This window comes from Perna viridis, chromosome 8 (genome assembly GCF_037379345.1).
Source record: "Perna viridis isolate PV_CMFRI_1.1 ecotype Kerala chromosome 8, ASM3737934v1, whole genome shotgun sequence".
Classification (NCBI taxonomy): Eukaryota; Metazoa; Mollusca; class Bivalvia; order Mytilida; family Mytilidae; genus Perna; species Perna viridis.
Window position 1 is genome coordinate 2,745,127 of NC_142452.1, and position 16,445 is coordinate 2,761,571.

Below are 16,445 nucleotides of genomic sequence, written 5' to 3' on the forward strand. Positions count from 1 at the left end.
AATAACGTTAACCGGGAATGTGATCAGTGTTACTTTGTCTGTAATATTTTTGCATACAATGTCATTTATTCAATTTTGGGAATCTGCTACATCGCATCTACCCCAAAGAACTTCCCGTGTTGGGAAAGATGCTTCGTTCCTCGCATGTTAAAGAACCCTACTGTGGTATTCTCCCGGAGTAGGAACCATAGGGCTCCGCCACAGGAGGCTAAATTGCCCGACCCTACCCACCTCTCCCTATTTCCAGTGGCAATCAAAATTTGTCGACCCCATTGTCCTTGTGTCCCATCCCTCTTTCATTTCATCATCATTTCATGTTCATTTATCAATTTCATGTTCATCGTCTGAATATAGCTGAAATATTGCTGCTCGGACGTTAAACCCCAACAAACAAACAAACAAACAAACCCCAAAGAACTTGAGATAAGGGATACTACAGACACTGTGAAATCGACGGCAAAGGAAAACTACTGACAAAACTTTACGACAAACGCAATGACTTTTTATTTAGAATTGCACCGAAGTAAGCGTCCTCTGTTTTTCTAGAAACACTCACTGAGTTGCTCATAAAAAGTCCGGGGTAGACAAACGAGGAAAGGGAAACTATGCCCCTTTGAATAAATCAGTTTTCATGGTGCACTTGGATACACCATGACGATCCACGAGTTCATGATGACGACCATAAAACTTTTGTAGTGGTGACTTCAATTTTGTAGCAACATAACCCTGTTCCAGAAGCCTATTTATTAGAGTTCTAGCGCGATACAAAACGTCTGCATAGTTTCGACATAACGTATGATTTGTGATATGAACACTCCATACGCAGGTGTAGAAGGATGTTGCCACAGATGAAAGGAAATTTGACAATTCTGAATGAAAAGTCATCACGTTTGTCGTAAAGTTTGGTCAATAGTTTTCCTTTGCCATCGATTTCTAAAAGATATGAGACGGACTTCACAGTGCCTGTAGTATCCTTTATCTCAAGTTCTTTTGTGGTAGATGCGATGTATCAAATCCCCGAAATTAGAAGTGTTTAATATGTACTCTATATAGCAGAAACTGAGATTAAAGGACCTAGCTAAAAGATATTCTTTCTTTCGGATCAGATCAGCTATAAAGTCAGCCTCATAAGAGTGAAGGAAAGTGTCAGTAAGTAAAGGAGCACAATTTGTTCCCATCGGAATGCCGACCGTTTGCTGAAAAACACCTCCACCACACTGGACAAATATGTTGTCGATTAAAAATTCCAGCATTTTGTAAACATCTTCCTCTGTATATTTGGAAGATGATTTGGAATTATTTCTTACAAAGTATGAGGAATCTCTACCAAGAACTATATATTTGTATCTAGGTGTACCATCTTTTTTGGATGTTTTTAAGTCAGGAGTTTAACTGAGTATGGGGAATAGAAATATACAGTGTTCAAAAATCATAAGTTTTAATGCTATTATATTCAGAAAATAGTCTTGAACTGATTGTCTCCAAAAGATCTTTCGAATTTTTCTGAAACCACATTGAATTAATACTACTACGGGAGTAACAAGTATTGTGGTAGAACTGTAGACCCTCTTTGACAGTTGTGAGTATAGAAGTTAAAAGTTTTGGTGGTACATTTTGCAGATCCAGCTATGAAACGTTGCTTGTATTGATACTTGTGGTTTGCAGAGTAGCCTTGGATTGATCGCCTTGTTAGGCACATATGGATGTGGTCGGCTTTGGCGTTTGTGTTTTGTTTTGCTTTTTATTTGTATTCCAACAATCTTGGATGGACAAAGTGGACACATTTAAGCTACGTTCAGTGTTTCTATCATCATTCAAAATCTCTGGTGAATCGTTAAAGACTGCGATATTAGTCTCATACTCAGATGAAATACCATCGCTAAAAGGTAAATAAATCTCTTTGTACCGGAAAATACATATCATACAGGCTTTTTTTACACACGGTATGTCGGCGGATTATTCATTACTTGAACACTACTGTGAAATCAGCCTCATATCTTGACCTACACTTAGAAATCGATGGTAAAGGAAAAATATTGACTAAAATTTACGACAAACGTGATGACCTCTCATCTGTGGCAACATCCCTTCTACACCTGCGTATGGAGTTTTCATATCACAACTCATACGTTATGCCGAAACTACGCAGACTTTTTTTATCGCGCTAGACTCAAACAAATAGGCTTCTGGAACAGGGTTAAGTTGCTACAAGATTGAAGTCACCACTAAAAAAGTTTTATGGTCGTCATCATGAACTCGTGGATCGTCATGGTGTATCCATCTGCACCATGAAAACTGATTTATTCAACGGGTCATAGTTTTCCTTTCCTCGTTTACCTACCCCGGACTTGACTTTTTATGAGCAACTCAGTGAGTGTTTCTGGAAAAGCAGAGGAAGGACGCTTACCCGGTGCACATGGTCCATGCTCCCAGTTTTTAGTGGAGTACGAGTTGCTCATTTGCTTTTGTTACTTTGTATGTATGATTTTGGTTACTTTATATTCTTTGTTGTGTATGTCTGTTTTCCATGTCTGGTCTTTGTCCCTGATTGCATTCTTTTGATTACCGCTATAACCTTGGTTCCCTTGATTTCTATGACAACTTTCCGCAAAAACGAAACTACCAGTACATGTGATCTAAGATCTACCTTCGTCATCTACTTCCGGCATTAAAAAATCGATAACTCAGCCGCATAATGGAAATAAAATATAGCATTGAATATTTGTCAAAGCAAATGCAATTTTAACAATAGTATAAGGTATTTAAATAATCTATAAAAAAGCTTGCACAATGACAAAAATAATGGTTTATACGTGTATCAAATATCTTCTCTGTATTAAAATCCAATATCGGAATGAAATAACAATTATGTCGTTATTAGTCTGGGTTTGGTTATGTAATTGCAAATGTTCATATATTTATTGTCTTAGAGTCAAATCAGTTAGTTATAAATATTGAATTATGCTTATAATTCCAATATATAATTATGGCAGAGATACTTTGGTTTAGTTCCAATAATAAATTTCGGCGTGGAGCACTGGGTGGATACGTACAGGATGAAAGTGGAGCTATTTATGGTCTAACATGTCGACATGTAACTCAGACGGCCTCAGACGGAATCATATATTGCTTGTGTCGAGAAAGGAAGTTTACAAACTTTGGTGAGACACTAAAACGAGATGATGGTTTCGATATATACAACGACATTGATGTATTCAAAGTAAATCCCGACATGCGAAACCATTGTGATATGCTTCACTTTGATTACAATAGACAACAGTGTCAGACATATCAACTCAACCACAATGTCGAAGAATATATATATGGAAAAGACGTGTTTATGTGGCGAATTCAATAAGACAAGTATGGCAGGAAAATTATGATTAGGATAGATGGGTGTATTGCTTCGAGTAAAATTTGTAAGACACTCGGAGAAAAGTCTGATCATATTATTCTTTTCACATCAAGTAAAACAGAAGAAGGCGATAGTGGACGTGCTTTATTAATGGAAATTAGTGGCAAGCTTTATGTCATTGGTCTGGTTATTGGAGGGACACAACTCATTAATCAAATGTCATACTTCATGTGTTTAAAAATGACCCATGGAATCACGTTATTGAACAAAATATACAACAAATCGTTTCAATTTCCAATGTTTGAAATTGTTTCCATAAATTCAAAAGTTCAAACATTGTTTCTAGGATTTTCCATATTTGTTAAATGCCCGGAGGACGTTGCAAAGACGGACTTTGATCTTCCTAAATATCTTATAATGCTTATTGACTGTCTCGAAGACAGCCAGGAAACCACTGACAAAAAGATGATTGCTTTTGAGGATAAACTTAGCCTGGAAGTAAGCGAACGAAAATCTACATATATGAAAAGAAGTTGTGGTTCAGCCGAAGAAGAATGCATTTTTAATTGTATGTTGGGTTGTGATAGCTTGTACTCAGAACACAACGAACTGTCCTTAAATTACCTTAAAGATGCAGCTCGAGTAATAAGACGTACTTGCTGCAAACATCGCCTTCTTTGTAAACTGTTTACATACACGACTTGGCTATTACTAAAAACTGGTAACTTTGATGATTTACAAAAATTATTAAATGAAGGAGAAGAGTATTTGTTAAAAATGAAAGGGCACAAAATATGTTCTTCAAAATACATTGGCTACTACTATTTCGATTATGCCCGTTCGTATAATTCTAAGGGGCAATTTGCTGAAGCTTTGAATATGGCTAAGGAGTCATTAATATGGTTTTGTCGTGATGAAAATGAAAAAGGTAAAACTACGAGTAGTAAGTGTTTTGCATTGGCAATGATAGCAAAAATGAATCTTCTTTGTGGCGACAATTTTGAAAGAAATCATGTTCCTATGCGTGATCTAAATGAAGCGGCGGATAGCATAAAAGATATAGAACAAATGGGAGTGCTTCCTGCCGTGGAAAATACTACTTACATGTTAGTAAAATCTGATCTCCATTATAGGCGTGGGGAAATGAATATTGCTTTAGACACTGCACGAATCGGTCTGCAACTTGCTAAGGAAAATAATTTGGTACAAGAATTACGCGAGGCTGAAGAAAGGGTTCAAGTTCTTACCCTAAAATGGAATGCCAGAATTGTAAGTGGTTTCAATAAATGACAGTATGTGGCGACAATTTTTAAATAAGACCTTGACAAAAACAAGATTTAAAGACAACTGACTGCTGCGTAAAGGTATAAAATAACTGTCCTTTCAATGAAAAAAAATGTAAGGGTATTCTGATCTTTATTATAGAAATTGGAATATCGGCAAAAAATATATCGAAGCGTCAGCAGTGGGGTACAAGTACTAAGTACGGCAAAAGCCCAAATTCATGGCCTGAGCGTGGACACAGGAAACAGGGACGATCTACATACACAATATAGCGAACCGAATAAAAAAAAGTACATATAAAAATGAATAGAAATAAACAAGACGTCACACAAAACACTAAATCACTAGAAATATGAACTCGCACAAAAAAACCGGAAGTAACATCAGGTGCTCTGAAAACATGCCCTGCTCCGCCAACAGCACTCGTCATATTGCATTTGAGTATAATCCGGTATTACTCTGGCAACAATAATACAGATACCCGACACGAGTCAGAATGAGTTGACTTCAAATACCATTTACAATATATGGCGAAATCATTCATTTCAACAAAGTATCAAAATAGCAAACATTGTAAATAATGTGGAAATTGTGGAAAATTACCCGAAATATGCAAAACTGCATTAAGATAATAAAAATTATCATAAAAGAGTAATCAAGGGAAGATTCTAGCGGAAATCAAAAGAATGTAATCCAGGGACAAAGATCTGTCATGGAAAACAAACACACAGAACAAAGAACATAAAATAGCCAAAGTAATACATATAAAGTAATAAAAGTAAATGAGCAACTCGGATCTTCACTAAAAACTGGGAGCATGGACCATGTGCACCGGTAGGGTAAGCGTCCTCTGCTTTTCTATAAACACTAAAATCCAGAATAGACGAAAGAGGGAAGGAAAACTATGACACGTTGAACAAATCCGTTTTCGTGGTAAAGAAAGATACACTGTGACGATCAACGAATTCATGATGAACACCATAAAACGTCTGTAGTGATGACTTTTTTTGTAACCCTGTTCCAGAATCCTAACTACAAGAAGTTTAGCGAGATAAAAAAAATGACGTATATGTAGTTACAGCAAGCTCTGGCATAACGCATGAGTTGTGATTTTTAAACTCCATACACAGATCAAAGGAAAGTTGACAATAGGGAATGAAAAGTCATTGCATTTGTCGTATAGTTTATGGTCAGTGGTTTTCCTTTACTTTCAACCTCTACGTGTAGGTCAAGATATGAGGGTGGCAGTGTCTGTAGTATTTTTTATTTCAAGTTCTAAGTGGTAGATGCGATGTATAAAATCCCCGAAACTGTGATTGTTTAACGATAATACGTCATCTATATATCGGAAACTGAGATTAAATGAGCTAGCTGAATGATGTTCCTTTCTCTCGCATCAGATCAGTTATGAAGTAAGCATAATAAGAGTGAAGGAATAGGCCAGCAAGTAGAGTAGCACAATATATTTCCATTGGAATGCCGACCGTTTGTTTAAAAAACGCGTCCACCACACTGGACAAATATGTTATCCGCTTATACATTCATGGTTAAACTAATTGCATGATGATAATAGTAATGAAGTTAAAACAGGCTCCCCAGGCTTATCTTTGAGAAATGTAGTAGGTAAAATGAAGTCAACCGTCATATTCCTAGCCTTGAAATATTCTTATCCTCAGTGTGCTCGTCTTGGTGACATGCCCCCTTTTTAACAAGCCATCTTTAAACTTCAGTATTAAATTTCGTCAACAAAATTACTTTCTGCTGAAATATTTTTTTGATGAAGTGTTGAATTTTGTGAATTCATGTTATTGTCATCTCCATATAATTACATTTATTGTGCATATCATTAAAATACGCCAATCAAACTGGATAATTGGCTTCATCCGTGATGTTCAATGGGTCGATGAAACACATCTTCGAACAATAGACAACGCCAACAATTACGTGAACTATTTTTATTGATCACTGTGTATAGCCTATTTTCTATGTACATGTATATCTGAAATATTATAGAAATAAAAAAAAACAGGGAACCATATGAAACGTAATAATTATATTGAATAAATAATGTGTCATGAGCTTGTAATAGCGTCAACCGGTCGCACATCCTACGGTCAACACTAGTACCCGCCGATGAAACATAAAAGAAACATTTAATTCTTAAGTATATTCCCATCTTGTTTATTATTATATAATAATGTGCCTAATGCTAAATTAAACATAAATATCATTAAATCAAGTGAATGCATAGTTAGAGTCTTTTTATTTCATTTGAAATACAAATATAATGACAAATTCTTAAAAATCAAGTATTTCCGGTAGAAAAAAACTCGTTCTCAGTTCAAAACGGGTAACACTGGTAATGTCCTCAGGGTGGTGTCAAAACTGTGTCGATGCGTAACATATAAACATGACATCTATATACAAATAAGTTTTTCATTGTTTATCTTCATTCGCCCTACTTACAGTAGATAGAAACAAAATGACTTCGTCAGAATATTTTCTATAAATGTGCTCTGCATTGACATTTGTTGCATTAAAACTTAGTGAAAATTTAAATACAGTATTTATTTGTTTTTACAATGTCAGTCATAGTCCGCGCGTATTCGATGCGTTTTACATTAATTTATCATAATTTCAGGCTTTGGTGCCACCAATACATGAACGATTACTCAAGTCTAAGAAAGTTCTCGTATGTTTGTGAGGTTTCGAAATCCAAAAAGGTGCCATGAATTATTTTTAATATGCCTGATCACTTAATTTAAAATATACTGGTCAATATGATAGAAATCATATAGCATTTCATATTTGATCTTTTACTGTTTCCCTTTTGATTTGTAAATTGACTTAGTTAGAAAGCTTGGATAGTTGCTGTCAAATACACTTCTTAGTCGAGGGTGTGTTTAGCCTTTGTTGATATGATCTCTACAGCCGGTTAGCTGTCGTCATTGTAATTTTAATGATCGATATGAAGTTTCTATCTCACAAATGAGACATGATGTCTTCAGTTAGATTTCACGTTTTATAGGACTGAATCTGCAAAAAAAGATATCCATACAAATGTGTTGTTTAAGATTAAAATTCCACTTGTTTTACGACTACAAAACAAAAAGACAAAAGCTGATATATCAATAGCAGGTGAACAAATGCTAGATTACCCCTTGACAACATATTTGTTATTTTTGGAGGGACACTATTTTAGCAAATTCCCGGCACTCCAATGGACACTACTGGTATTTGTGAACCCCTCCTAGTCGACCTATTTCTATATTCATATAAAGCGAATTACATTGTATATTAAAAATCTTGTGAAAGACAAAACGGTTAAAGAAGATAAATCCTTTAATTTCACATATCGATATACTGACGACGTTCTCTTCATTAAAAATTCTAAATTTGGAGAACAGCTTCCGTTCATTTATCCACTATGCTAGAAAACACAGAGTCACTGAAACGGCTTCATCGCGCTATTTATAGACATTCACATCGAATTCGACGACAGTGGTCATCACAGTACAAAGTATATGACAAACGAGACGATTTGATTTTAAAAATATATATTACCCTTTCATATGTATTAATATACCAGGTTCTTTACCATATAGTGTTTATATTTCTCTGTTGTTAAAGAATGCTGACTTTTTGAAATGCGCTGTCGATGTCTGAGAGACAGACTTTTGAACCACGGTTATAACAAAAAAATATGTATCATACGCTGCCTGAAATCCAGATCTTATTGAAAAATGGGCTGTTTATGACAGAATATTATAGACGATGGATTTTCAAAACATCATCAATTTTTTGTTTAATTGATTAACTGTTGTTTTGTTTTGCTTGTTTTTGTTTTGTTTGTTGTTGTTTTTTATTTTGTTTTTTGTTTTGTTTTGATTTGTTATTTTGTTTTGGAATTCATATTCAAATGTATCAGTTTTTAGAAGGCACACCAGTCACAATTTCCCATGCAAATATACCCGAAAAGAACATTCCATTCTGCAAAATACATGTACCAATTCAGTCATTGTCGATACATCTGAGGACATTGTTTGAAATAAATTGCCGTCATGATCTAGAAGGAAGTATTAGGGCATAAAAAAGTGGAAGATTCATTGGCGAATATTTCAAAAATTCTTTGATGAAACACTGACAAATTTGGTAAATGTATTTCAAAGACAAAATATTTTAATAAGAATTCAACAGAAGTGATCGTATCCTAGAATTCAGGGGAAATCAGTACTGCAAGAATATTTAAAAACAATGACTGTATAAAAAGTTGGTCAAGACGTCAAAATGGAAGTGAAAACAATGAACTCTTTGTCTTAGATTTCTTCGAAAATATGGTTTTCAAGAACGAATGCAATATCGAGTTCCGTAAACTAAAAATGTTTATGATTTTTCGATGAAATTTTGTTTGACATACCAAAGCAGACTTATTTCAGACTGTCATTCAATTTTGAAAGCACTTACGTGTCTGCGTTGTTGGTAGAGAATGTATTGAATTATCTGACTTACTACAGGTGTATTAATTCACGTTGTTAACTATGTCGTACCGCAGGTGGATAGTGAGCAAAAGTACGTTTTTCTCTGTACTTTTTTTAATTCTTTATATTATTTCTATCAAGTACAGAGAAAAACATAGTGCTAGATAGTATGATTAGAATAGGTGTTGATTTGTTGATTTTGAATTATCTCCCTTATATCAAATAAACGCTTTTTGTTACAGTGATTTTATTCAATATGATTTTGGATTTTTTAAATAAGTGTGAAGAATCTCAGCCAAGTACTACGTATTTGTATCTAGGTGTTTCATTTTTTCTAAGAGTAATTACGATGAGTAATGCTTTTGGCTTTGGATTTCAAATGAGCATAGGAATAAAAGAAAAGAGAGTTGAGAAATCATAGTTTTTATGGCATATATTCTGATAATAATCTAGCATTCAGGGTTTCCAGGAGCTCTTTATATTTTTTTCAGGATTCACATTTTAGAAAGCTATCAAGCGTTTTTGTGTCTGTTTTATTTGGAGTTTTGGAATCCAATTCATGGACGGAAGTCGGAAGATCACAGTCATCTTCTGACATTCATATGAACACTTTTTATGACAAGTAGGAAATGTAATATACACTGTATATTCATCGTGGCGGAAAATCTTTTATGAACTAATCAACATCGCGTCGGAAAACATTGTCTAACTTTCCCCAGTCATACAACCTGCTCTCTTAGTTTATATCGTTATTTTCATTTCATGTTCAGTTATGTGGTAATATTTATATATAAGAAGTGTCACAATATCAAAAGTAGTATAACACAGACAAGCTCTCTTACAGCGTATAAAGTGATATACAAAAATCAATAAGCATAAGAAGAAATATGTCTATTGATGAATAAAAAACGACGTTACGGAATTTACAAACATCATATTTAAAATTTAGTCAAGCTGCAACGTTTTAGCTTTCGTTGGAGTATTCGGGGACAGAAATGTTATATAAACTAGCAGTAACCGATAGAAAAAAATCAAAGACTGAAGTCTTCAAAGTCGCTAATCATCAAATATTCTCTGTCATTGATTTTGGCTTTGAAACAGATTTTAATTGATATAACTAACATAAACTGGTGACATAGGGTATTTTGGTTCTGAAGAATCAATTAAACCCAAAAAATCACTATTCACTTCATATTGTGATTAAAGGATGTCAAAAAATTATTTAATTAGTTGACAGTTGGAAACAATGTCCCGCTATTATTTCCTTTCTCAGATGTGGTTTTACAGAGTCAACCAAAAAAGCAGAAATTGTAGGAACCGGAAGTAAACATATATGGAAAAATTGAAGTATTCAAAGTGGCTAATCATCGAGTATTCTATGTCACTGATTTTGGCTTACTTTCAACATCCGAAATGGCACAAAAGCAATATGCTCTAAAATCGGTTGAATTCCACTAAACTCTTGGATCCCTTGTACTAGTATAAAGGTACTCTGAAAATAATGTAATAACCATAATAAAAGGGATACAGACAAATATGATCCAATAATTATTATTTATAAATGTCATATATGGATAAAATATAACCTACCTGACAATATGAATTACATACTGAGTAGCAAATCAGAGTATTAATGCAATTGACTACGATTATGTGACTTTGATAATGTCTACAGCCCTACCACAACACTTGTTACTCCCGTACTAGTATTAATTCAATGTGTATCATGAAAAATTCGAAAGATCTTCTGGAGACAATCAGTTCAAGACTATTATCAGAATATAATAGCATTAAAACCTATGATTTTTCAACACTGTATACATCGTTGTTTTTCCAAAAAAGATGGTACACCTAGATACATATACATAGTTCTTGGTAGAGATTCCTCATACTTTGTAAGAAATAATTCCAAATCATCTTCCAAATAAACAGAGGAAGATGTTAACAAAATGCTGGAATTTTTAATCGACAACATATTTGTCCAGTGTGGTGAGCGCGTTTTTCCAATGGGAACAAATTGTGCTCCTCTACTTGCTGATCTATTCTGTCACTCTTATGAGGCTGACTTTATAGTTGATCTGATCCGAAAGAAAGAATATCGTTTGGCTAGATCCTTTAATCTCAGTTTCCGCTATATAAATGACGTATTATCATTAAACAATCCTAATTTTGGGGATTCGATACATCGCATCAACCCCAAAGAACTTGAGATAAAGGATATAACAGACATTGTGAAGTCAGCCTCATATCTTGACACTACACTTAGAAATCGATGGCAAAGGAAAACTATTGACCAAACTTTACGACAAACGTGATGACTTTTCATTCAGAATTGTCAACTTTCTTTTCATCTGTGGCAACATCCCTTCAGCACCTGCGTATGGGGTGTTCATATCACAACTATTACGTTATGCCAGAGCTTGCCGAAACTACGCTTACTTTTTTGTATAGCCCTAGAATTCTAACAAATAGGCTTCTGGAACAGGGTTATGTTGCTACAAGATTGAAGTCATCATTACAGAGGTTCTTTGGTCGTCATCATGTACTCTTGGATCGTTATGGTGTATTCATCTGCGCCATGAAAACCGATTTATTCAACGTATATTTTTTTCTTTCCTCGTTTATCTCCCCCGGACTTGACTTTTTATGAGCAACTCAGTTGGTGTTTCTAGAGAAGCAGAGGACGCTTACCCTACCGGTGCACCTGGTCAATGCTCCCAGCTTTAGTGGAGTCCGAGTTGCTCATTTGCTTTTGTTACTTTGTATGTAAGATTTTTGTTACTTTATGTTCTTTGGTGTGTATGTCTGTTTTCCATTTTTGGTCTTTGTACCTGGATTACATTCTTTTGATTACCGCTATATTCTTGGTTACCTCGATTATTCTTTAACATATTTAGACCCATAACTGTAAAGATCAAGGTCACTACCACTCTAAAACCTATCATTCTACACACAAACTACAGATGTATACTATCATTATCCACAGAACCAAAAAACTACCTCTCTCCTAACGTAACATACAGGCCAAAGGACATACTCACCTATAGAAAGAAAGCAATAGCATTCACACACCTCAAATAAAGTAGAATACCAACCAGGTTAAGAAACAGTTCCAGTTCCAAAAGTGCACTATGCTCTAAAACTTCTCTGTGCTAAGTAACTAACAAATTCTATTACAACATATGATAATTTTATGTTAGTCTGAGTTTTACAAATGTCCAAACTAGTCACTATTAATTATTTCAAATCTCCGCTAAAATGAGAACTGACAAACAAAAACATCATAGAAAAATTACCCAGGCGTGACACCTATCTAAAATTACAGAACTGGACTTGTAGTAAAACTACAACCCCGACGAATTAAGCATCAACTGACAAAACCAAATGAAATGCTGAGCACAATGAATATGATAAAGAATATGTACTGTCCTTTCTATCTATCTCCGTTATTATACTGACTATTACGTGCCGCGATAATACGCAATAAAATAATAAAAACATAAAACATATCAACAATATACCCTGTCACAGTCCAATTATAACCGATTATTTAATCTTTTAATGTAAACTTTCCGTTCTCATACAAGCAAAAAAAAAACAAACACACACACTCATTATGATATGATATAGGGGATAGGTTGATGGGTATTGTAATGACGTGCACGTCATGAAGTGAATAAATTGTTATGCATGTCTGTTGGTACAATGCCTGATTTATTCTCGGATAACTGACAGTTTGATCGGTGTAAGCACAAGTATAACTATCGCATATGTGATACATGTACATAAATACATTAATGAATGGTATATGTCATTCTTGGGTACGTAGAGTGCGTATAGAAAGTCAAGTTTTGTAGATTTCTATATTGGGATACCGTCAATCCTGTTGTTATTTCAACAATATTTGCACATGTATAATAATTGCCCAAATACTGGGTGGGCAAAGGTAACTACAATATCAATGTACTAATTATAGCGGATGGTGATGTAATTTAGTTATTTCTTTCACTATGGTAGTTTTCCCTAATGTTTTATATGAGCAATTGAAGATATAAAACCCGCGTCATAATGACTCACTGCTTTCCTGGAAAATTGTTTCCAGTATTGTAAATGTATTAGTGTTCGCGGGGTACTTAAATTCGAAATTTTCGCGGTTGACAGAAGAGCGCAAAAATTGATTCTTAACACTAAAAGGAGTTAAGCATTTTTTTAAACCGCAAAATTAGCAACCGCAAAAATCCATACGTTTACTGTTATATCTTACTGTTTTATCTTATTTTCTATTGTTATATTTTTTTTCAATTCAATGCATTCTGGGGTGAATTTATATAACATTCTAAAATGATTAGTAGGTGATAATATACATGTCTTTATGGAGATCGGTTTTGTGGCACTATTGTTTTTTTTTTTTTTTTTTTTTTTTTTTTGGACAACATCCCAAGTTTATCCTGTCATTCCTTGATAATTTTTAATTAGATTCGTCCTTGTACAGTAAAAGATAAGTTCGAACTAATATGTTTCCCAGTGATAATTTTCTGTCAAATTCCATGCAGTATGATGTATGAACAATATATAATTATGTTTTATCTCTCTAGCAGACGATCGCTACAGCACCAGCAAGCGAACAGTCGAGAGAGGAGCAACTCATTACTGCTTCAATCATATAAACGCCTGTTCCTCATTTGGACGATATCATTCAGGTAGTGGCGCATCTATCGTGAGCCTCATCTTGAGAGACGGCTGTTACAAATATGGCAAGCTCAACCGAGATATTAGGTTTCTACCTTACTGCTTAGATGTTTTGCATATTTGCGATTGCTCCTATTCTTTAGGCTTATGGCCGACAGTCGTTGAAAACCTCTCACTGACTTCGTTAAACAAAACCAGGTTCCTTTCAGTGCATGGGATTATCGAACAGTTAAAATTGGTAAGTAAGTTTGAAAAGTAATTGTTATTGAATTTAATTTGACTCCTGTGGGGATCACAATCCCCTAATGAAACGGTTGCTACGGGTTTTAATTCAAACAGGAAATGCCGGTATCGTCTGCTACCGTTAGATAAGGTGTTTCGGGTGATGGAAAAACATTCAGCGTGTTAGTTTCGTTCACAGACTCGGTAAATCTACGATATTAACTGTAACATTACTTTATTAGTTTATATCATATCTCATTTGAAACATCAAAACTGAAGAAACGTGTAACATACTTTCACTTTCATTTTCATTAATTAAAGTGTCATTCAAATGATCGACTGCGTTGTGCAACATGTAAATCAAAAAAATTTCAGGCTTGGGTTTTATAAAACTTATATATGGCAGCAAAACTTCTTTGTAGTTTTATGTGTCATCTGGTTCGTTTAACATGACACCTGTGAACTTCCGGTGCATGACACCCATTTATGGTAGCAAACTATTGTATTAGAATGATAAACCAACCAGATCTAGTTTACGTAAAAACTTCCTGACTATATCGTTTAAATAAGAACATGTTTCTTTTTACGATTTCAAATAAGTAGATGCTAAGACTTCGAAATCAGAGTAATTCAGGATAAACGTAGGAGTAAGACCACGTATCAATAGACTTTATTATCTAAATAAAAGTGTCCTTTACTATTGCATATATAATGCACACTTTCTATGAATGTATATCATCGTTTTATTCTCATAAGTCAAATCTAAGTCCTTAAACTTATAAGTTGAATTGACTTTCTTACTGTAAGTTACGTTTGTACAAGTGAGCTGTTTTACAGAGTTTCAATAACAGCAATACACAGGGAACATAACACTTCCAAATATATTCAAGATAATGATCATGCAAATGTAATGTGGAGGCTGGTTACCTAACGTTTTATAAGAGTATATAAATGTTAATACTACACTGTTCCGTCATCTGCTGCTACATAGATACAAATGATATGATATATGTTAGAATCAATAACTGCTTCTTAGTATCAAAACTGCTGAATAAATACTAAATAAGCAAATACATAAGACTTGAACAGTGATCAACATGTATTACAAGGTTAATGAATGAGATATATCAAACGCTGACCTTGGCTAAGAAAACGCATAATGTTTATAGTTTGACAATTTTGCATTTGTATTCAGCTTTGGGCTTATCCCTCGAGTGGGAGATCTTAGAGGCAAACTCAATCTCAGTTCTTTTTGTTTTTTTTTTTTCATCCTAAGTCATGTCATTACCAATAATTAAGACATTTTAGATAACACTGAACCTTGTCATTGACATGACCGTCAGTCAATCTACAAAGACGGTATGGAAACTTTTTTTAAAGAATCTTTCTTTTAAATCACTTTTAATTAATATATTAATAAGTTATAACTATCTCATAACACATGATTTTGTGTTCTTCCTGAATTCTGCTAGTATGCAGTAATCTCGTTGATTACATTGTTTTGATCTACGGTAAGCAATAACGCCCATTAATTCGTTTATGCAATCTGTCTTGTCCTGTAAAAAGCTTAATTTGTTTACTCTGGTTTGCGTATACGTTTACAGATCTGGTATTAAGCAATTTGTTTCCAATCAGTGAAGGGCGTAAGACGTTTACAGTAGAATAAGATTTATTCTGATTAAAAAAAGATCGATCAATCAACTGAGCCTGCTCCTAATTTACGTTTTCAGAAATCATACTGATAAATCTTTAAAACTTCCTGAAGCCTTGGTAGAAAAACTTTTAAAGGATACAAAACTGTCAAACATCGCAATGTGAAGCCGTTCTATCGCCAATTAACATCAAGGAATGTAACTGATTTATTAGTTTGCCCTTTTACCCCTCAACAAAAATTCGGTTTAATACGTTCAAAAAGTAGCTAGTCAGTTTATAGATACCGATTTAGACAGACCTGTAACATATTCCCAATCATTAACCAATATTTTGAGACCCCAAGTATGTTATCTCAGTATATCGAGACTTGGTCATATTTAGGTCCATACTGTACATTGTACATGTAGAAGTTACTGGACAATACATTGTACATGTAGTAGTTGCCGGACTGTACAATGTACATTTAGTAGTTACGGGACATTACATTGTACATGTAAGTAGTTACTGGACTGTACATTGTACATGTAGTAGTTACCGGACTGTATATTGTACATGTAGTTACTGTAGTTACGGGACAATACATTGTACATGTAGTAGTTACGGGACAGTAAATTGTACATGTAGTAGTTACTGGACTGTACATTGTACATGTAGTAGTTACCGGACTGTACACTGTACATGTAGTTACTGTAGTTACAGGTCAGTACATTGCACATGTAGTAGTTACCGGACTGTACATTGTACATGTAGTAGTTACTGGACTG

At 34.4% G+C, this 16,445-nt stretch overlaps 2 protein-coding genes and 1 long non-coding RNA gene across 3 annotated transcripts in view; 2 read left to right on the top strand and 1 right to left on the bottom strand.

Annotated features, from left to right (window-relative positions):
- The first annotated feature begins 2,858 nt into the window (after nt 1-2,858).
- Nucleotides 2,859-7,869, top strand: LOC148608942 (uncharacterized). The gene has a single exon (XM_088540878.1). It carries the CDS (start codon nt 3,380-3,382, stop codon nt 4,643-4,645), a length of 1,266 nt encoding a protein of 421 aa, XP_088397004.1. The 5' UTR covers nt 2,859-3,379; the 3' UTR covers nt 4,646-7,869.
- Nucleotides 7,870-9,524: 1,655 nt separating this feature from the next.
- LOC148608943 (uncharacterized) lies at nt 9,525-12,692 on the bottom strand. The gene is made up of 2 exons (XR_015914502.1): nt 12,213-12,692; nt 9,525-10,609 (listed from the first exon to the last, which is right to left on the bottom strand). It is a non-coding gene; the product is annotated as an uncharacterized LOC148608943 (long non-coding RNA).
- A 1,255-nt stretch (nt 12,693-13,947) lies between these two features.
- The window catches only part of LOC148608944 (twitchin-like), a 98,066-nt gene continuing 95,568 nt past the window's right edge, over nt 13,948-16,445 (top strand). The window contains exon 1 of the mRNA XM_088596119.1: nt 13,948-14,044. The gene's annotated coding sequence lies outside the window, so the exon portion shown is untranslated. The remainder of the gene's footprint in view (nt 14,045-16,445) is intronic.